This window comes from Zonotrichia leucophrys, chromosome 29 (genome assembly GCF_028769735.1).
Source record: "Zonotrichia leucophrys gambelii isolate GWCS_2022_RI chromosome 29, RI_Zleu_2.0, whole genome shotgun sequence".
In the NCBI taxonomy this organism is placed as follows: Eukaryota; Metazoa; Chordata; class Aves; order Passeriformes; family Passerellidae; genus Zonotrichia; species Zonotrichia leucophrys.
The window spans coordinates 1458247-1478136 of NC_088198.1; the positions used below are offsets into that span (position 1 = coordinate 1458247).

Sequence of the window (19890 nt, forward strand, 5' to 3'; positions counted from 1 at the left end):
TTAATCCCATATTTGGGGGTGATCCCTGAGCTGGGAGATCCTTGATCCCATATTGGGGAATCCTTGATCCCATATTGGGGGGTCCTTGATCCCATATTGGGGAACCCTTAATCCCGTATTTGGGGGTGATCCCATATTAGGGAATCCTTTATCCCGTATTTGGGGGTGATCCCATAATGGTGGATCCTTAATCCCATATTTAGGGGTCATCCCTGAGCTGTGGATCCTTGATTTAATAAATTTTATGGGGTTTTTTCCTTCCCTCCTCTTCCTCCCACACAGCAGCTGGGTGTGCCCATGGTCTGGGTGGCATTAGGAGTGCCAGGCTGGGAGTGCCACCCTTGTCCTGGGCATGTCTGGGATGCTCTTGGAACCTCTTAATCCCAGTTGAGGGTTTTTGGGGGAGTTGTTTCCCAGCCCAGGGGTTCTCCTTTCTTCCTTGGAGTCTTAATTTTCACTGGGATAACTGAAATTTATTGACTGAAATTTGTTCCTCTCATCCTTTCTGGAGCCTGGGCCTTTTTTGGGGTGTCCCCACAGTGACAGGCGATGTCACCCAGTGTCCTGTCACGGTGTGAAGGCCAAGTTTTGGGGTGGGGAGGGGGTGTCACACCCCAGGCTCTGACTGAAGACCCCCAGTTTTTTCTGTAACTGTTGGTTTCAAACAAGAGCCCAGAGCAAAAACCCTCCCGGTCTGTTGGTGCTCCCACCCCGTGGAGTTCCCAATTCGTGTGGGAGTGACAGTGCCAGCCCCAGGCGTGTCCCAGCAGCCCCTGCCGTGTCCCTGAGCTGTCCCAGCAGTGTCCCCTTCCCTTGCAGCCCCAGCAGGAGCAGCAGCCGCAGGGAACGGCCTCGAGCAGCCCAGCCCGAGGAGCCAACGGGAGCCTGGAGCCGGGAGCTGTGGGCTGAGCCTGGTGTGGGACCCTCAGCGTGGGACCTGGGGGGCTGCAGAGCCTCCAGGAGGAGCTGCAGCTCCAGCTCTGCTGATTCTGCAGCCACAGAAACCCCAAAAACCCAGAAACCCCATCCAGACCTTCCCGTCCTCCATAGGGATGGAGCGGCCACAGGAGGGAAATCACCAAATTCTGGGGGACACCTGCAGGACCTGGGGTGTCACCGTGGGACTTGGGGGGGCTGGAGAGCTTCTCCAGTGCCAGGAGGAGCTGCAGCTCCAGTTCTGCTGATTCTGCAACCCCAGAAACCCCATCCAGACCTTCATGGCCTCCATGGAGATGGGGCGGCTAAAGGAGGGAAATCACCAAATTCTGGGGGACAGAAATCCCCAAATTCTGGGGGACCCTCATTGTGGGACTTGGTGGGGGGGGCTATAGACCTTCTCCAGTGCCAGGATGAGCTGCTCTGCTGATTCTGCAGCCACAGAAACCCCAAAAATCCCATCCAGACCTTCCTGTCCTCCGTGGGGATGGAGCGGCCACAGGAGGGAAATCACCAAATTCTGGGGGACACCTGCAGGACCTGGGGTGTCACCGTGGGACTTGGGGGGGCTTTGAGTCCTTCTCCAGTGCCAGGAGGAGCTGCAGCTCCAGCTCTGCTGATTCTGCAGCCACAGAAACCCCAAAAACCCCATCCAGACCTTCATGGCCTCCATGGAGATGGGGCGGCTACAGGAGGGAAATCCCCAAATTCTGGGGGACAGAAATCCCCAAATTCTGGGGGACCCTCACCGTGGGACTTGGGGGTCCTTGAGTCCTTCTCCAGTGCCAGGAGGAGCTGCAGCTCCAGCTCTGCTGATTCTGCAACCCCAGAAACCCCAAAAAACCCAGAAACCTCATCCAGACCTTCATGTCCTTGGTGGGGATGGAGCGGCCACAGGAGGGAAATCACCAAATGCTGGGGGACAGAAATCCCCAAATTCTGGAGTACCCTCACTGTGGGACTTGGGGGTCCTTCTCCAGTGCCAGGAGGAGCTGCAGCTCCAGCTCTGCTGATTCTGCAGCCACAGAAACCCCAAAAAGCCCAGAAACTTCATCCAGACCTTCCCGTCCTCCATGGGGATGGAGCGGCCACAGGAGGGAAATCACCAAATTCTGGGGCACAGAAATTCCCAAATTCTGGGGTACCCTCACCGTGGGACTTGGGGGTCCTTGAGTCCTTCTCCAGTGCCAGGAGGAGCTGCAGCTCCAGCTCTGCTGATTCTGCAACCCCAGAAACCCCAAAAAACCCAGAAACCTCATCCAGACCTTCATGTCCTTGGTGGGGATGGAGCGGCCACAGGAGGGAAATCACCAAATGCTGGGGGACAGAAATCACCAAATTCTGGGGGACCCTCTTGTGGGACTTCGGTGGGGCTATAGACCTTCTCCAATGCCAGGATGAGCTGCAGCTCCAGCTCTGCTGATTCTGCAGCCACAGAAACCCCAAAAATCCCATCCAGACCTTCCTGTCCTCCTTGGGGATGGAGCAGCCACAGGAGGGAAATCACCAAATTCTGGGGGACTTTGGAGGACCTAGGGTGTCACTGTGGGACTTGGGGGGGCTGGAGAGCTTCTCCAGTGCCAGGGAGAGCTCCAGCTCCAGCTCTGCTGATTCTGCAACCCCAGAAACCCCATGCAGACCTTCCCATCCTCCATAGGGATGGAGCGGCCACAGGAGGCTGGGGAGGGAAATCACCAAATTCTGGGGAACATAGGAGGACCTGGGGTGTCACCGTGGGACTTGGGGGTGCTGGAGAGCTTCTCCAGTGCCAGGAGGAGCTGCAGCTCCAGCTCTGCTGATTCTGCAACCCCAGAAACCCCAAAAAGCCCAGAAACTTCATCCAGACCTTCCTGTCCTTGGTGGGGATGGAGTGGCCACCACAGGAGGGAAATCACCAAATTCTGGGGGACAGAAATCACCAAATTCTGGGGGAACACCAGGGGAACCTGGGGGTCCTTGAGTCCTTCTCCAGTGCCAGGATGAGCTGTTCTGCTGATTCTGCAGCACCCCAGAAACCCCATCCAGACCTTCATGGCCTCCATGGAGATGGGGCGGCTACAGGAGGGAAATCACCAAATTCTGGGGGACAGAAATCCCCAAATTCTGGGGGTCTCTTCCACACCCCGAGGGGTTTTGCGGGAACAGAGGTTCTGTTCTGTAGGTGCCCCCCAACAATAAAGTGATGGAGGTGGGTGCTTGGTGTCCCTGTGTTGTGTGATGAGTCGGGGATTTGGGGTGCACTGAGGTGTGTTTGGGGTACCCTGGGGGGTGTTTTGGGGTGCCCTGGGGGGTATTTGGGGTGCCCTGGGGTGTTTAAGGTGCCCTGGGGGTGTTTGGGGTTCCCTGGGATTCTTTTGGGGTCCCCTGAGAGGTGTTTGGGGTGCCTTGGGGTGTTTTATGTTTGGGGTTCTCTGGAGTGTTTGGGGGTGTCCTGGGGGGTGGTTGGGATGCTCTGGGGGTGGTTGGGGATATTTGGGGTGTTTAGGGTGCCCTCGGGGCTATTTGGGGTGTCCTGGGAGGTGTTTGGGATGCTGTGGAGGATGTTTGGGGGTGCCCTGGGATGTTTGGGGTGCCATGGGGGATGTTTGGGGGTGCCCTGGGGCGTGTTTGGGGTGTTTGAGATTCCCTGGGGGGTGTTTGGGGTGTCCTGGGGGGTGTTTGGGATGCTCTGGGGGTGGTTGGGGATATTTGGGGTGTTTGGGGGTGTTTAGGGTGCCCTCGGCGGTATTTGGGGTGTCCTGGGGGGTGTTTGGGGGTGCCCTGGGATGTGAGTTTTGGGGTGCCCTGGCGGTGTTTGGGGTGCCATGGGGGATTTTTGGGGGTGTCCTGGGGATGTTTGGGGCTTTTGGAATGCCCTGGGCTCTCGGTGTGCCCGGTCCCGGTTCCAGCTGCCGCTCTGTCGGATCCCTTTGGGGTCCCCGTTTATTCCGATTCCGTTCGCTCGGGGGGGTTCGGGCCGGTCCGGTCCCATCCCGGTGCAGCCTCACGGGGGCGGGGGGGGCTCGGTACCGATTCCCACCGGGAGGGCTCCTTTCGGGGCGGCGGTACCGGCTCCGTTTCCGGCGGTCCCGGCTCCGTGTGGGGCGGTTCCGGTGATCACGGGAACGGGGGAGGGGGGCGATGCCCGGTGCGCGCGGATTGGCGGCGGCGGGGGCGCAGGGCGGGGCCGGCCCGGTGCAGCCATGACGTCACCGCCGCCGCCGCCGGTCCCGCCCCGGTGCCGGTGCCGGTGCCAGCCCCGGCCATGGCGCCCCGGCCCCGCCGGAGCCCCCGGTGAGTCTCCGGACCGGGGGGGGGATTCGGGGCCGCTCCTCGGTGGTACCGGAGCCGGAAGGGGTTGGGGAGGGGGGCATCCGTGGCCTCCGGTTACCGGGAGGGCGGGGGTGGATCCCGGGGGAGCGGCGGGGGTGGCCCGGTGGGTGGGTGGCGTTCCGCGTGTCCCCGGTGTGTCCTCGGCTGTCCCCGCTGTCCCCGGAGCATCCCGGCTGTCCCTGAGGTGTCCCCAGTGAATCCTGAGCGTCCCTGAGGTGTCCTCAGTGTCCCCACTGCACCTCGGCTGTCCCTGTGGTGTCCCCAGAGCATTCCGGTTGTCCCCAGGGTGTCCCCAGTGTCCCCACTGCACCCTGACTCTCCCTAGGGTGTCCCCACTGCACCCCGGCTGTCCCTGGGGTGTCCCCAGGGTGTCCCCAGTGTCCCCACTGCACCCTGACTCTCCCTAGGGTGTCCCCACTGCACCCCGGCTGTCCCTGGGGTGTCCCCGGAGCATCCTGACTGAGGTGTCTCCGGTGTCCCCAGTGAATCCTGACTGTCCCTGGGGTGTCCCCGAGCATTCCAGATGTGTCCAGGGTGTCCCCAGTGTCCCCAGTGCACCCCTGCTGTCCCTGCAGTGTCCCCAGTGTCCCCATGCATCCACACTGTCCCTGAGGTGTCCCCAGAGGATTCCCGTTGTCCCTAGGGTGTCCCCAGTGCTTCCTGAGTGTCCCTATGGTGTCCTCAAGGTCCCCGTAGCACCCTGACTCTCCCTGGGGCATTCCTGGTGTCCCTGCTGCACCCCGGCGGTCCCCAGGGTGTCCCCACTGTCCCCACTGTCCCCATTGCACCCTGGCTCTGCCTGGGGCATCCCTGGTGTCCCCAGTGCATCCTGGCTGTCCCTGCAGTGTCCCCAGTGTCCCCACTGCACCCTCACTGTCCCTGGGGTGTCCCCAGAGCATTCTGGCTGTCCCCAGGCTGTCCCCAGTGTCCCCACTGCACCCCGGCTGTCCCTGGGGCATTCCTGGTGTCCCCATTGCACCCCAGCTGTCCCTGAGGTGTCCTCATTGCACCCTGACTGGACCTGGGACATTCCTGGTGTCCCCAATGCATCCTGACTGTCCCTGAGGTGTCCCCAGTGCACCCTGACTCTCCCTGGGGCATTCCTGGTGTCCCTGCTGCACCCCGGCTGTCCCTGGGGTGTCCCCAGAGCATTCCGGCTGTTCTCAGGGTCACCAGTGAATCCTGACTGTCCCTGGGGTGTCCCCAGAACATTCCAGCTGTCCTCAGGTCCCAGTGCATCCTGACTGTCCCTGGGGTGTCCCCAGAACATTCCAGCTGTCCTCAGGTCCCCAGAGCATCCCGGCTGTCCCTGGGGTGTCCCCAGAGCATTCCGGATGTCCCCAGGGTGTCCTCAGTGTCCCCACTGCACCTTGGCTGTCCCTGGGGTGTCCCCAGAGCATTCCGGCTGTTCTCAGGGTCACCAGTGCATCCTGACTGTCCCTGGGGTGTCCTCACTGTCCCCAGTGCACCCCGGCTGTCCCTGGAGTGTCCCCACTGCATCCTGACTCTCCCTGGGGCATTCCTGACTGTCCCTGACATGTCCTCAGTGTCCCCATTGCACCCGGACTGTCCCTGGGGCATTCCTGGTGTCCCCAGTGCATCCTGACTGTCCCTGGGGTGTCCCCAGAACATTCCAGCTGTCCTCAGGGTCCCTAGTGGATCCTGACTGTCCCTGAGGTGTCCCTGGTGTCCCCAGAGCATCCCGGCTGTCCCTGGGGTGTCCCCAGAGCATTCTGGTTGTCCTCAGGGTCACCAGTGAATCCTGACTGTCCCTGGGGTGTCCCCAGTGTCCCCAGTGCACCCCGGCTGTCCCTGCAGTGTCCCCACTGCATCCTGACTCTCCCTGGGGCATTCCTGACTGTCCCTGCAGTGTCCCCAGTGTCCCCACTGCACCCAGACTGTCCCTGGGTGTCCCTCACTGCCTTTCATCCCACCCACCCGTCCCCACTGTCCCCAGTGCACCCCGGCTGTCCCAGCAGTGTCCCCAGTGCACCCCGGCTGTCCCCTGCGTGTCTCTGCTGTCCCCACCACATCCTGGCTGTTCCGTGCCGTGTCCCCACCGCATCCCCGGCTGTCCCCGCGTGTCCCTGCCCAGCTGTCCTCGATGTGTCCCCGCAGCCCGAGGCCATTTCTGTGCCACATCCCACTTGTCCCCGGTGTGTCCCGGCTGTCCCCAGGGTGTCCTTGCTGTCCCTGCTGCATCCTGGCTGGCCCTGGACTGTCCTCAGTGTGTCCTGGCTGTCCCCAGAACGGCTCAGTGGGGTTGGGGACACTCGGGGCTGTCACCTCATGTCCCTGGGTTGTCCCCAATGTGTCCTGGCTGTCCCCAGAACGGCTCAGTGGGGTTGGGGACACTCGGGGCTGTCACCTTATGTCCCTGGGTTGTCCCCAATGTGTCCTGGCTGCCCCCAAAACAGCTCAGTGGGGTTGGGGACACCTGGGGCTGTCACCCCCTGTCCCTGGGCTGTCCCTGGTGCATCCTGGCTGTCCCTGCACTGTCCCCAGTGTGTCCTGGCTGTCCCCAGAACGGCTCAGCAGGCTTGGGGACACTCGGAGCTGTCACCCTACCCCATCCTGGCTGCCCCTAGAAGAGCTTAGCGGGGTTGGGGACACTCGAGGCTGTCACCCCATGTCCCTGCACTGTCCCTGGTGCATCCTGGCTGTCCCTGGACTGTCCCCAGTGCGTCCTGGCTGTCCCCAGAATGGCTCAGCAGGGTTGGGGACACTCAGGGCTGTCACCTCTGTCCCTGCACTGTCCCTGGCGCATCCTGGCTGTCCCTGCACTGTCTGCAGTGTGTCCTCGCTGTCCCCAGGGTGTTCTGGCTGCCCCCAGAAGGGTTGGGGACACTCGAGGCTGTCACCCCATGTCCCTGGGCTGTCCCCAGTGTGTCCTGGCTGTCCCCAGAACGGCTTAGTGGGGTTGGGGACACTCGGGGCTGTCACCCCATGTCCCTGGGTTGTCCCCAGTGTGTCCTGGCTGTCCCCAGAACGGCTTAGTGGGGTTGGGGACACCTGGGGCTGTCACCCCCTGTCCCTGGGCTGTCCCTGGTGCATCCTGGCTGTCCCTGCACTGTCTGCAGTGTGTCCTGGCTGTCCCCAGAAGGGTTGGGGACACTCGAGGCTGTCACCTCTGTCCCTGGACTGTCCCCAGTGTGTCCTGGCTGTCCCCAGAACGGCTCAGCAGGGTTGGGGACACTCAGGGCTGTCACCTCTGTCCCTGCACTTTCTGCAGTGTGTCCTGGCTGTCCCCAGAAGGGTTGGGGACACTCGGGGCTGTCACCCCATGTCCCTGTGCTGTCCCCAGTGTGTCCTGGCTGTCCCCAGAAGGGTTGGGGACACTCGAGGCTGTCACCTCTGTCCCTGGACTGTCCCCAGTGTGTCCTGGCTGTCCCCAGAACGGCTCAGCAGGGTTGGGGACACTCAGGGCTGTCACCTCTGTCCCTGTGTTGTCCCCAGTGTGTCCTGGCTGTCCCCAGAAGGGTTGGGGACACTCGAGGCTGTCACCTCTGTCCCTGGACTGTCCCCAGTGTGTCCTGGCTGTCCCCAGAACGGCTCAGCAGGGTTGGGGACACTCAGGGCTGTCACCTCTGTCCCTGGCTCGCCATGGGGACCCTGGTGTGGGCCAGCCCAGGGCCAGCCCGCCACAGCCACGCTGGCACCGCCAGGGCTGCGCTTTGTCCCCACGGGGACGGAGTCACTGGCGAGGGGACACTGGGGAGGGGACCCGGGCTCGGGGTGGCCCTGGCAGTGCCCCAGCCGTGTCCCAGCCGTGTCCCCCTCCCCACAGGGACCCTCCCGCGCTGGGGGAGGGGCCGGCCTCGCTGTCCATCTGTCGGGGCCCCCCCGTCTGTCCCCGCCGGGGGCCTGGGGGGGCCGCGGGCTCCTCTTCCCCTGCAGACGGAGCCTCACTTCCCCCGTGACGCAGCCGGAGCCGCCGGCACCGGGGCCGCTTCCTGCTCGGGGGTGGCGGCCGAGGGGCCCTCGGGCACCTCGGGGACAATGGGGACCGCGGGGACCCGCGTGGGTTCGCGCCATGGGGACGGGGACAGCGCGGGCGCGGTGTGGCCGTGCCCCCCCAGACCTTCCCCTTGTCCCCCCATCACCCCCAGACGCTTTTCTTGTCCTTCCATCACCCCCAAATTCTCCTCTGGTCCCCTCCGCTCTCCCCCGTCCCGGGGAGCCCCCGTGGGGTCGGGGTGAAGCGGGGACGCGCGGCCCCGTGTGAACCCCAAAACCCCAAAAATCACCCTCGGGGGAGCGGGGGGCGGCGGCCACGACCGGGGGGTCCCGGCTCGGCTCCGCTCCCGCAGCCCCGGGGGGATTCCGAGGGGTCCCGGTGCACCGGGCAGTCCCTCCGGTGGGTGCGGGATGCCCGGTGGGGATCCCTCCGGTGATGCCCGGTACCGCGGGGGGCTTCCCGGTACCGCGGGGGGCTTCCCGGTGCTTCCCCTCCCGGGATGGTTCCCGCTGTGCCGGTGCCGTCACTGCCGGGGGGCTCCCCGAGGGGTCCCGGTGCACCGGGCAGTCCCTCGGTGGGTGCGGGATGCCCGGTGGGGATCCCTCCGTGCTCTGCCCGGTGTCACGGGGGGCTTCCCGGTGTTTCCCCTCCCGGGATCATTCCCGGTGCCGCCAATCCCGGGGTCTCATTGCCGGTTGCCCGGGGCCGGCGCTGGCAGAGCCGCGCACCGGGGGAGGCGGCGGCTCCATCCCGGCTCCTCCCCGGCCGCGGCCGGGAAGGCGGAGCCGCCGCCGCCGCCTCCCAACAATAGCGCGGCCGGGCCGGGCCGGGATGGAAGCGCCGCCGTCGCCGGGACCGGCCCCGGGGCCGCTCTGAGCCGCCGCTACCGGCGCTACCGGGAGCCCCGGGCGTGAGTACGGAGCGGGACCGGCGCTCAGCGGAGGGACGGGGGAAGCCCGGGTGGAACGGGGGGTGTGCGGCGCTGGCGGGGGGGGGGGGGGCCGTTTGAACGCCCCGGGTCCTGTGCACACCGGGGCCGCGCATCCCGGTGCTCCGGAACCGGGGGTGCTGCCTATCCCGGTAGCCCGGGGGTGCTGCACGTCCCGGTGCCCCGGGGCTTGTGTTGATTCCGGTCCCGGTGGTGCTGCACATCCTCGTGACTCGATCCCGGTCCTTGGGGCACAGCGGTGCCCCGGGGGTGATACCGGGGCCGGTGCTGCTGCACATCCCGGTGCCCCAGGGCTGCTCCCGGTGCCGGTACCGGGCGTGCCGTGCATCCCGGGGCCGATCATTCCCCCGTAGCAGCGGGAAGGAGGAGGGGGCAGCAGGAGGGGAGGGGAGGGGTCAGCACTCGGCCCTGGAGGCTCCATCCTCTTCCTCAGCCCGGTTCTCCCTGGCAGGTGACACCGCACCGCTTCGGGGCTGGGGACACCCAAAGCCAGGTAAGACCGGGCTGTACCGGGCCGGGCCGGGCCTGGGGGCGCCTCAGGCCGGGTGCCACCAGCCAGGGGCCAGCAGAGGGCCCGCGGTGATTCGTGTCCCCCGCAGCAGCAGCGATGTCGGAGAGCGTGGCCGAGGCGCCGGGAGAGACGGGCCCCAGCCATGAGCTGCTGCAGCGCCTGCGGGAGCTGGAGGTAGGCACGGATGGCACCAGCGGGACGTGGCACCGCTGGGCAGCCGTGCCAAGAGCCAGGCCAGTGCCACGGAGCCACCACAGCATGGACACCGTGGTCATGGGTGGCACTTGCCAGTTTTTGTGGCCCTCTGGGGCAGCCCCATCCTGCTGTGTGTGGCAGCAGGAGACAGAGAATCTGCTTGGTGGCACGGGGATGTGCCCTGAGTGTGCCCTGAGTGTGCCCTGAGCTGTGCCCTGAGTGTGCCCTGAGTGTGCCCTGAGTGTACCCTGAGTGTGCCCTGAGCTGTGCCCTGAGTGTGCCCTGAGTGTGCCCTGAGTGTGCCCCGAGCTGTGCCCTGAGTGTGCCCTGAGTGTTCCCTGAGTGTGCCCTGAGCTGTGCCCTGAGTGTGCCCTGAGTGTGCCCTGAGTGAGCCTTGAGTATGCCCTGAGTGTGCCCTGAGTGTGCCCTGAGTGTGCCCTGAGTGTGCCCTGAGTGTGCCCTGAGTGTGCCCTGAGTGTGCCCTGAGTGTACCCTGAGTGTGCCCTGAGTGTGCCCTGAGTGTGCCCTGAGTGTGCCCTGAGTGTGCCCGAGCTGTCCTCGCTCTGTTCTAGGCAGAGAACTCAGCCCTGGCCCAGGCCAATGAGAACCAGAGGGAGACGTACGAGCGCTGCCTGGATGAGGTACTGGAGAGCTCCCACACACTCAGGGCACCTGTGCCCACCTGTGCCCACCTGTGTGCTGGGCAGGACCCTCCCTGTGCCCTGTGCCCCCACCCAGACCTCCCCTCTCCTCCCCAGGTTGCCAACCATGTGGTGCAGGCGCTGCTCAACCAAAAGGTGGGTGCCAGGAGGGTGCCGGGATGGTGCAAGGATGGTGCCAGGATGGTGCCAGGAGGGTGCCAGGAGGGTGCCAGGGGGCTGGGAGGACACTGAGGGGTCCCGGGGGTCCTGGCTGACCCCCCGCCCCTGCCAGGACCTGCGTGAGGAGTGCATCAAGCTGAAGAAGCGCGTGTTCGAGCTGGAGCGGCAGAACCAGGTGCTGAGCGAGCTCTTCCAGCAGAAGCTGCAGCTCTCCACCGGCTCCCTCCCTCAGGTGTGCCTGGGGCTCTGTCAGGGCTGGGAGGGGGTGGGAATGGGGCAGAGCCCCCCCAAAGCTTAACCCAGCTTAACCCTCTCCTGTCCAGCTGCCGCTGCACCCGGTGCCAGCGCCCCCCGATGTGCCAGTGACCCCCCAGCCCAGCTCTGCTGAGCAAGAGCCCCCCCAGCTGCTCCCTGGCCTCTGTCTGTCCCTGCCTGAGGTGGGTACTGGTGTTCCCAGCCCCTTCCTGTCCCCGTGTCCCCCTCTCTGGGCAGTGTCACCCTTTTCTCTATTGGCTTTTCTCAGTGTGTGGTGTCACCAGGCCTGTGGCACACTGTGGCTTCCCAGGCCCAGTGTCCTGTCCCTGGATCTGTGGTGTCCCCATCCATGTGCCCATGGCACTTCCAACAGGGTCCCTGTCCCCGTGGTGTCACCTCTCCAGGTCCAGGGTGTCCACTTCCCCAAGCCCCTCCATCTGTGATGTCTCTGCCTCCAAAACCCATTGCCCCAGATGTCCCTGTCCCCATTATGTCCCCATAATGTCCTGTCCTGTCCCCCCACCTGGATCTGTGGTGTCCCCATCCATGTGCCTGTGACACTTCCAACAGGGTCCCTGTGGTCCCTGTGGTGTCACCTCTTCAGGTCCAGGGTGTCCACCTCCATCTGTGATGTCTCTGCCTCCAAGCCCCATTGCCCCACATGTCCCTGTCCCCATCAGGTCCCCATCCCAAAGCCTTCTGTGTCCCTCTCTGTGTTCCCAGAGCGTCCCCCTCTGGTACCAGGGCGCTCAGATGCCCACAGGGTGACGTTGCCCTGTCCCCACAGGTGCTGCCCCCAGTGCCATCGGCCAGCCCTGGCCTCAGCCCCGGTGCCCCTCCCCTGGACGCCCTGTCCCCATTCTTCAAAAAGAAAGCCCAAATCCTGGAGGTGCTGCGCAAGCTGGAGGAGTCAGACCCTCTGCTGGGACCCCCGCCCGCCTCCCCCGGCTCCCCCGAGCCCTGCTCAGCCCTGGCCTGGCCCCCCTGCCCTCTGCGGGCCCCGGGGGCTGCGGGGGGCTGGCGGGGCACCGAGGGCAGCCCCTGCTCCTCCCCCGAGGAAGCGGGGCCGCCTCGGGGCGCTCTGCTCAGCGCTTTGGCCGAGCGGCTGCTGCGGGGCGAGGGCGGCGGCTGCTGCCGGCGCAATAACGGGGAAGCGCCCGGGGGTCCCCCCCGGCAGCGGCGCGGGGAGCACCCCGCGTTCCTGGGACTCTACGCGGCGGGTGAGGAGAGCCCCGAGGGCGCCTTCACCCCGCTCTCCCCCGTCCCCAACCCGCTGCCCTCCCCCTCCAAGGTGCTCAAGGTGCCGCCCCCCCCCGCGGGGCTGCGCCTCAGCCCCCAGCTCGCCCACCCCTCCAAGATCCCGTGTCGCGGCGCCCACCCCGAGGCGTCGCCGGTGCTCAGCCGCCGCCCGTCCCCCGATGCCGCCCCAGAGCCCGCTCCCACCGAGCCCCCCGCCTTCCCCCGCACCTTCGAGGCGGTGGAGCAGCCCCCGGGACCCCCGGTACCGGCGGGGAGCGGGGAGCGAGCGGCGGCGTCCCCGCCCAGCTCCCGCCGTGGCACGGGGGGCTCGGCCCCCTGCCGCCGGCCCGGTAAGAAGCCCCCCGAGCCGGGTTACCTGCCCTTCAAGGAGCGCCTGGCAGCGCTGGGCAAGCTGCGAGGGGCTGAGGGCCGAGAAACGCCCGGTCCGGGCCGGCCCGAACGGGGCCATGGGGGCGAACTGCGCCCCCCACCCCGGGCGGGTTTGGGGGGCAGCCTGAAGCACCCCGAGCCAGCGCACGGCGCGGAGCCCCTGGCCCGCTGCTACTCCTCCGGTTCCATGGGAGACCCCGGTAAAGCGGGGGGCAAAACCCGCCCTGGAACCGGCAGGACCCCGTCCCGGACCCCCCCCGCGCCCCCCGCCAAAAGCTCCCGCAGCCCCCACGGCAGCCCCACCAAGCTGCCCACCAAGGCGGGCAAAGGCGCGGGGGCACCGCGGGGCGAGGAGCCCCCCGCGGGTGCCAAGGCGGGCGGGGGTCCCCACAAAACCCCCGCGGAGCCCGCGGAGCCCCCGGGGCCGGCGGCGAGCGGCGCGGGGCACTCGGCCATCGAGGAGAAGGTGATGAAGGGCATCGAGGAGAACGTGCTGAGGCTGCAGGGGCAGGAGAGGGCGCCGGGAGCGGAGGCCAAGGGCAAAGCAGCGGGGCTGGCGAGCTGGTTCGGGCTGCGGAGGAGCAAATTGCCCGCGCTGAGCCGGAGAGGGGACGGTGGGCGCGGGCGTGACTGGGCTGGGACCCCCGCACCCCTTCGCCGAGAGGTCAAGCTGGCCGCCCGCAAGCTGGAAGCCGAGAGTCTCAACATCTCGAAGCTGATGGAGAAGGCGGAGGATCTGCGCAAGGCGCTGCGGGAGGAGCACGCGTTCCTGCAGGGACTGGCGCTGGAGAAGGGGCGTCCCCGTGGGCCCCCTCGAGGCCCCGGTCCCCTCCCGGTCATGTACCAGGAGGTGACGGCCGAGACCTTCATGCAGCAGCTGCTGGACAGGTGAGCTCCCACCTGGGTGCCCTGGGGGTGGCATTAGGGTGGCAGGATCCCTCTGATCGCTGCCTCCCCGCAGGGTGGACGGCAAGGACGTCCCCTACGAGACCCGCCTGGAGCACAAACGGGAGCTTTGTGACCTCCGGAGGGTCCCCCCCGACGCCAAAGAAGCGCGGCTGTGCCGCCCGCCCCGCAACGGCATCGTGGGACACCTGCGGGAGCCCTCGGACAAGGTGAGGGGTCTCCCCGCCGCTCTGCTCCGCTCCGGGGGGACCCCGCAGCCCTTCAGCCTCTGCATCCCCGCAGGTGCCCGACGTGGCGCTCCGGGACGAGCTGCCGTCCGACGAGAGCCTGTCCGAGTCGGGGACCGGGCAGCATTTCGCCGGTGAGTGAGGGGGTGATGGGGGGCTCCGGGTGCAGTGGGAGCACCAGAATGGGTTCCTCGACTCCTCCATCCCTTTCTGTCACAGCCTGCGGGTCTCTGACGCGGACGCTGGACAGCGGGATCGGCACATTCCCACCCCCCGATTATGGGGGGGTCCCCGCTAAGAGCACCCCCAAACCGCGGGGCCGCCCCGAGCCGCTGCCCGGGGCCGTGCCGGCCGCTGTCACCAAAGTGCCGCGCAAGGCCCGGACGCTGGAACGGGAGGTCCCGAGCGCCGAGGAGCTGCTGGTACCGGGAAAGCACCGGAGCGCTCCGGGCTGCCGCCTCCCGGCGCCCCCCAACCCGCACGGGCACCGCGCCGCGCCCCAAGGTGGGTGAACCCCCCTGTGCCGGGGTGTGTGCCCACCCTCGGGGGGTCGTGGGGACCCCCGCAGGTCAGCGCTGTCCCCGTTGTCCCCGCAGACACCGGGGATGACGCCAGGAAACCGCGGCGGGTCCAGCAGAGCAAGAACTGGACCTTCCCCAACGCCAAAGGCTGCGGTGCTGCCGACCCCTTCGTGTGCCCACCCGGGGGGCTGGAGGGGCTGCATCGGCCTGGGCAGGTACGGGCAGCTTAGGGGACCCTGGGGTGCCCCAAAACCTTGGGGTGGGGTCCCCAGAACTCCAGAGTAAGGACAATGAAACTGTGGAGCAGGACCCCAAAACTTTGGGGTGGGATCCCCAAAACTCCGGAGTAAGGACAGTGAAACTGGAGCAGGACCCCAAAACTTTGGGTTGGGATCCCCAAAACTCCAGGGTAAGGACACTGAAACTGTGGAGCAGGACCCCAAAGCTTTGGGTTGGGATCCCCAAAACTCCACAGTAAGGACACTGAAACTGTGGAGCAGGACCCCAAAACCTTGGAGTAGGGTCCCTAAAACTCCAGGGTAAGGACACTGAAACTGTGGAGCAGGACCCCAAAACTTTGGGGTAGGGTTCCCAAAACTCCAGAGTAAGGACAGTGAAACTGGAGCAGGACCCCAAAACCTCGGCAGAGAGACCCCAGACCTTCCTGCCTTTGCTGTGGGGATGAAGCCACAGGGAGAGGATGTGGGGGGAACACTCCCCAGAATTCTGTGATCATGTTGCCCATGGTGGGGAGGATTTAAAGTGGCCCTGGATGTGGTGCAGAGTTCACTCCCCAGAATTCTGTGATCATGTTGCCCATGGTGGGGAGGATTTAAAGTGGCCCTGGATGTGGTGCAGAGTTCACTCCCCAGAATTCTGTGATCATGTTGCCCATGGTGGGGAGGATTTAAAGTGGCCCTGGGTGGGTGCAGAGTCCCGCACCACGGGGCAGTGACAGATGTGCTGCCATAACCAACCCCTCCTGCCCACGCTGTCCCTCCCCAGGCCCCCGTGTGCAGCCCGGGGGGACACCGAGGGGCATCCCCGGAGGTTCCCCCACCTCTGCCCCCCGCTCTGAGCGCCAGCAGCAGCCGGACCCCCAGCGCCTCGGACGTGGGGGACGAGGGCAGCACGGAGGCGCGGTCCCGGGATGGCGGGCACGGCCCCGCCGGGCTGGAACACTCCGAGTCCCTCAGCGATTCTCTCTACGACAGCCTCTCGTCCTGCGGCAGCCAGGGCTGAGCCTCCCCGGCCCCGCTGCCGCCTCTTGCAGCCCCATCCCCGCCGCTCCTGCTCCTGCCCCGAGGGTGCTGCCCGGGCTGGGAGTGTCCGGTGTCTGTCCGCTCCCTCTCCCGGCTCTGTCCGATGGTGCTATGGCCCTGTACAGCCCCTGCCGATGGGTTTTTAACTCAATAAAGCCACCCCTCCTAGCCCGGGTTATTTATACACGTGGTGGTGGTGCTGCTGTTGTGTCAGCGTTGTGATCCAGGGATGGATGGAAAGAGAGGGACAAGAGTTTGGAGTCTGAGCGATTTATTGAATCATCCCGGTGTACAAAGAGCGGAGGTGGCGGGACTGGGAGCGCTGGCAATGCCCCGTCCCCACGGCCCCCTCCCAGCACACCTTCATTTCTTGGCACTGGTGCTCAAGGGGAGGCTCCACCAATGAGTTTGGCTGGGGGGGGTCCCACCAAAGACCCCCCCCAAGGGCTGGTTTGGTCACCGGGGAAAGGTGACACCCCCAGGTGGGGCTGGGGACAAACCTCGGAGGAAAAAGGACACAATGGTGACCACTCCAAGGGTCACAAGGCTGGGGGAAAACCAAGGGGGAGCCAAACTCCAGCAGGATCCACAAATTGGCTGGTTTTTAATCAAAAAAAAAAAAAAAAAAAGCTGAACAAGAGAAAAAAACCCACGAGGGTGCAAAAGCTTCTGGCTGCTTCCTCGGCAGCAAAGCGCAGCCCCTTTAATGACAGAGAGGGACGGGAGGGGACATGGGGACACAGGGGTGGCTCTGCCTCGGCCCAGAGCCTCTTCACTTCTTCTCCTTCTTCTTGTTCTGCAAGAGGAGAGTGGCCACGGTCACCATGAGCTCTGTCCTTCTGTCCCTCTGTCCTGCCCTGCCCAGGGCCCCTCACCCACCTCGTTCATGCCCAGGATGATCAGGAGCTCCCGGAAGATGTTGACAAAATCCAGGAAGAGATCAACGCAGTGCCTGGCAAAGAGAGGGAGGGAGGGATGGGTGCTCAGGGAAGGCCACCCTGTCCCCTGTGTCACCCCCTGTGTCCCCAGCTGTACCCACCAGATGTAATCCTTGTCCCCGCTCTCCGCCTTCTCGATGATGAGCTGCGTGTCGAAGAGCACGAAGCCACACATGATCATCAGGGCCACGTACAGGTGGGCCTGTGAGGGGGTAAATTGGCATCACTTGGGGACTGTCCCCTCCTTGCTGGTGTCACCTGTCCGTCTGTCCGTCCTCAGCAGGCTGCACTCACCGTGAAGAGCCAGGTGGATCTCACAAAGGCGTTAATCACAGAGGAGAGAAGCAGCAGGGTGAGGCCGGAGAGCAGGAAACCTGGAAGGGTCAGGGAGTCAGGGACAAGTCTGGGGACACCCCCTCCCCAAAAAAGGGGGTCCCCAGCCCTCCCAGAGCCCCTCCAAAGCCCCTCTCACCTCCTAGGTACAGGTAGCTGCGGCGCCGGGCGTACAGGGCGCTCAGAGAGAAGCAGGCAAAGATGGTGGCAGTGCCCAGGAAGGCAGTGGGGATGATGCTGGGGGTGAAGAGAAGGGCTCAGAGGGTTTTGGGGGGCACCAAGGGGGTAAACAGGATCTGTGTGACAGCTGCAGGTGAGGGATGGGGGTTTTTTGGGGGGGTTCTTGTACCTGGGGTTGACAGAGATGCACATTTGCAGGAGGGGTCCCAGATTGATGCCTGGAAGGACAGAACTGGGTGGCACCAGAGCCATTCTGGGGGGCTTCATGCAGCCCCTCTGAAGGATTTGGGGGTCCTGTGGGATGTGGGGGGAGTCCCCAGTGCCCACCTACCTGTGAGGAAGGCGAAGCCAACCAGCATCCCCAGCCTCTTCTGCTCGGTCTCACGGTTGTGAGGGGTGGCTATGAGCCAAATCATCAGCCCCAGTGCCCCCAGGCCGGTCAGGAAGCCAAACTGGGACAGGGAGAGACAGGTGAGGGCTGGGCATTGCCTCACCTGGGTGCTGCAGGGCTGGGGGTGCCACTCTGAGCCCTGCAAAGCTCCCTCACCTGGAACAGGTGGGTCACCACGTTGATGTAGGCGCCCGCAGCTGCCACGAACATGCAGATGGCAAAGCTGCCATAGACCCTCTTCAGGTGCTCCTGGGTGGAGGCCGAGCTGTGGGTGAGGAGGAGGAGGGTGGTGAGGTGGGCAGGGAGGGCTGGCACAGCCCCCTGAGCCCCCTGCCCTGCCCCTGTGTCGCTCACATGTGGGAGAACTTGAAGAGGGCATCGAAGTTGATGCTGCGGTCAAAGACGTTCATGGTGCCAGGCTGGGATGGGCCCAGGGCCGCTCCACAGGGCTGCAAAACTGCCAGGGGGAGCAAAGGGGGGTCAGAAAGGAGCTGGAGCCCACCCAAAGCTCCCAAACCCCCCAAAGGAGCTGAGTGAGAGCCCAAAGCTCCCAAACCCCCCAAAGGAGCTGGAGCCCACCCAAAGCTCCCAAACCTCCTACACGAGCTGAGTGAGAGCCCACCAAGAGCTCCCAAACCTCCCCCAGGATCTGGAGCACACCCAGAGCTCCCAAAGCCCCCAAAGGAGCTGAGAGCCCACCCAAAGATCCCAAACTCCCTCAGGATCTGGAGCCCACCCAGAGCTCCCAAATCCCCCAAAGGAGCTGAGAGCCCACCCAAAGATCCCAAACCTCCCCCAGGATCTGGAGCCCACCCAGAGCTCCCAAATCCCCCAAAGGAGCTGAGAGCCCACCCAAAGATCCCAAACCTCCTCTAGGAACTGAGTGAGAGTCCATCCAAAGCTCCCAAACACCCCAAAGGAGCCGAGTGAGAGCCCAAAGATCCCAAACCTCCCTCAGGATCTGGAGGCCACACAGAGCTCCCAAAGCCCCCAAAAGGAGCTGAGAACTCACCCAAAGCTCCCAAATCCCTCAAAGGAGCTGAAAGCCCACCCAGAGCTCCCAAACCTTCCCCAGGATCTGGAGCTCAACCAAAGCTCCCAAACCCCCAAAAGGAGCTGAGTGAGAGCCCAGGAGCTGCTCTGGAGCCTTTTCTGTCCGGCTGGTGCAAGCCCAGCCGGCTGTTGCAGGACCAGGGCAGCCTCTGGGTTGTTGCAGGGCTGTTGCAGGGCCAGAGGAGCCCCTGGGTTGTTGCAGGGCTGTTGCAAGGCCAGCACAGCCCCGAGGGATTCGCAGCCGAGCTGCTCCGGGGCCAGGGGAGCTCCTGGAGGTGCCGCGGGAGCGCTGCCGGCAGCTGGAAACGCCTTTGTGCCAGGTGACATTAGTGCCCGTAATGACGTCCCCAGAGGTGGCTCCGGCAGCGGGAGGATCCCAGCAGGGCCTCCTCCTCCTCCTCCTCTTCCTCGCCCTCCTCCTCCTCGTCCCGGTCCGGCCGGCTGGGCCGGCTCTGTGCCCTGTGGCACCTGCCCGGCCGGTGGCACCGGCCAGGAGTCCCCAAGGGATGGAGGGGACAGAACAGAGCCCCAGGGGGAGCGGGGTGGGCGCTTCAAGGAGGCACCGAGGCGGAGAGGAGGCTCCGGGAGAGGAGGAGCCCATGGTGCCACAGCAGGGCACGGTGGCACCGGATGGCACCGGGTGGCACCGGGACAGTGGCACCGGAGCGCTGCCACCGCCGGGCGGGGGAAGCCCCAGGTCAAAGGGCGAGGAGCCGTGGGGACACTGTGTGTGTGAGAAAGCTGTGACAAAGCTGTGACACCCCCCCGGTGCCGGTGACCGCCGGTTCCACCGGGCAGGCCCCGAGCCGCCCTCCCCCCCCGCCCCCCCCAGCGCCGCTTTCGCTTTCGCTGCTGCCGCCCCTGGCCGGCTCCAAGCGACCTTTACCCCCCGCCCCGCCCCGCCCGGTGCTGCCCGTTCCTTCCCCCGCTCCCCCCCCGCTCCTCCCGTTACAACCGGGCCGAGACCCCCGGGGGGGCCCAACCCGTGCGCCCCCCCCCCCCCCGCAAACGGGGCCTGGTGGGGGCGGGACCACCCGGGCCGCTCGGGGCGGGCTCTGAGGGGGCTCTGAGGCTCGCTCGGGGTCTGCAGTCGCTCCGGGACCCCCGGGGATCCCCCGGGGCCGCCCCGGGCCCGCCCCGCCCGCGCCCCCCGCCCGCACCTGCGCCGCGTCCGCCGTCCGTGCCAGGCCGCGAGCTCTGCGCCACGCCCCTGCCGCTCATTGGCTGAACCCCCGCGGAGTCCCGCCTTCCGCCTCATTCTATTGGTTGTCGTCAACCCTAGGGGCGGGGCTCCCTCGAGCCGCCGTCACGGTCCGGGCCGCGCCCGAGCGCCGCCGTTGGAGGGGCAGGACCCTCCCCCGCGCGAGAGCGCGGCGCTGATTGGTCAGCGTGGGCGCGGCTCGACCAATGGGAGCGCGGCGCTCGCTGCCGGCCTTCGGGCGCCCCCTGGTGGCGGCGCCGCTCTGGAGGGCGCCCCCTGGTGGCGCTGCCGAGCACCGGCAGCGCTGGGGCG

General features: G+C 65.8%; 3 protein-coding genes across 11 annotated transcripts in view; 2 read left to right on the forward strand and 1 right to left on the reverse strand.

Annotated features, from left to right (window-relative positions):
- Positions 1-2460, forward strand: part of KANSL2 (KAT8 regulatory NSL complex subunit 2) — a 31983-nt gene extending 29523 nt beyond the window's left edge. For 3 of the 4 annotated variants that reach the window (XM_064734787.1, XM_064734788.1, XM_064734785.1), the window contains exon 10: positions 820-1206. In XM_064734787.1, the coding sequence (XP_064590857.1) occupies positions 820-909 (90 nt within the window). In that variant the 3' untranslated portion in view covers positions 910-1206. Of the gene's footprint in view, positions 1-819; positions 1207-1918 lie in introns of those variants that run through there. The other variant, XM_064734786.1, reaches the window with a different exon arrangement.
- A 1646-nt stretch (positions 2461-4106) lies between these two features.
- Positions 4107-15668, forward strand: NCKAP5L (NCK associated protein 5 like). 6 transcript variants are annotated; one of them, XM_064734774.1, is made up of 13 exons: positions 4107-4209; positions 9607-9648; positions 9755-9840; positions 10434-10502; positions 10620-10658; positions 10795-10914; positions 11006-11119; positions 11725-13454; positions 13528-13681; positions 13755-13833; positions 13919-14203; positions 14296-14435; positions 15226-15668. In XM_064734774.1, the coding sequence occupies exons 1-13, from the start codon at positions 4119-4121 to the stop codon at positions 15460-15462; spliced, it is 3186 nt and encodes a 1061-aa protein (XP_064590844.1). In that variant the 5' UTR covers positions 4107-4118; the 3' UTR covers positions 15463-15668. The 6 variants fall into 6 exon arrangements, with proteins under 6 accessions (XP_064590844.1, XP_064590845.1, XP_064590847.1 ...); XM_064734775.1 differs by having other exon boundaries at positions 9758-9840; XM_064734777.1 differs by lacking the exon at positions 4107-4209 and adding an exon at positions 8985-9120.
- A 68-nt stretch (positions 15669-15736) lies between these two features.
- Positions 15737-19677, reverse strand: TMBIM6 (transmembrane BAX inhibitor motif containing 6). Its single transcript, XM_064734789.1, has 10 exons — positions 19538-19677; positions 17679-17781; positions 17481-17589; positions 17265-17385; positions 17103-17151; positions 16893-16990; positions 16715-16794; positions 16522-16622; positions 16362-16434; positions 15737-16278 (listed from the first exon to the last, which is right to left on the reverse strand). The coding sequence occupies exons 1-10, from the start codon at positions 19596-19598 to the stop codon at positions 16255-16257; spliced, it is 819 nt and encodes a 272-aa protein (XP_064590859.1). The 5' UTR covers positions 19599-19677; the 3' UTR covers positions 15737-16254.
- Between the last annotated feature and the right edge of the window lie 213 nt (positions 19678-19890).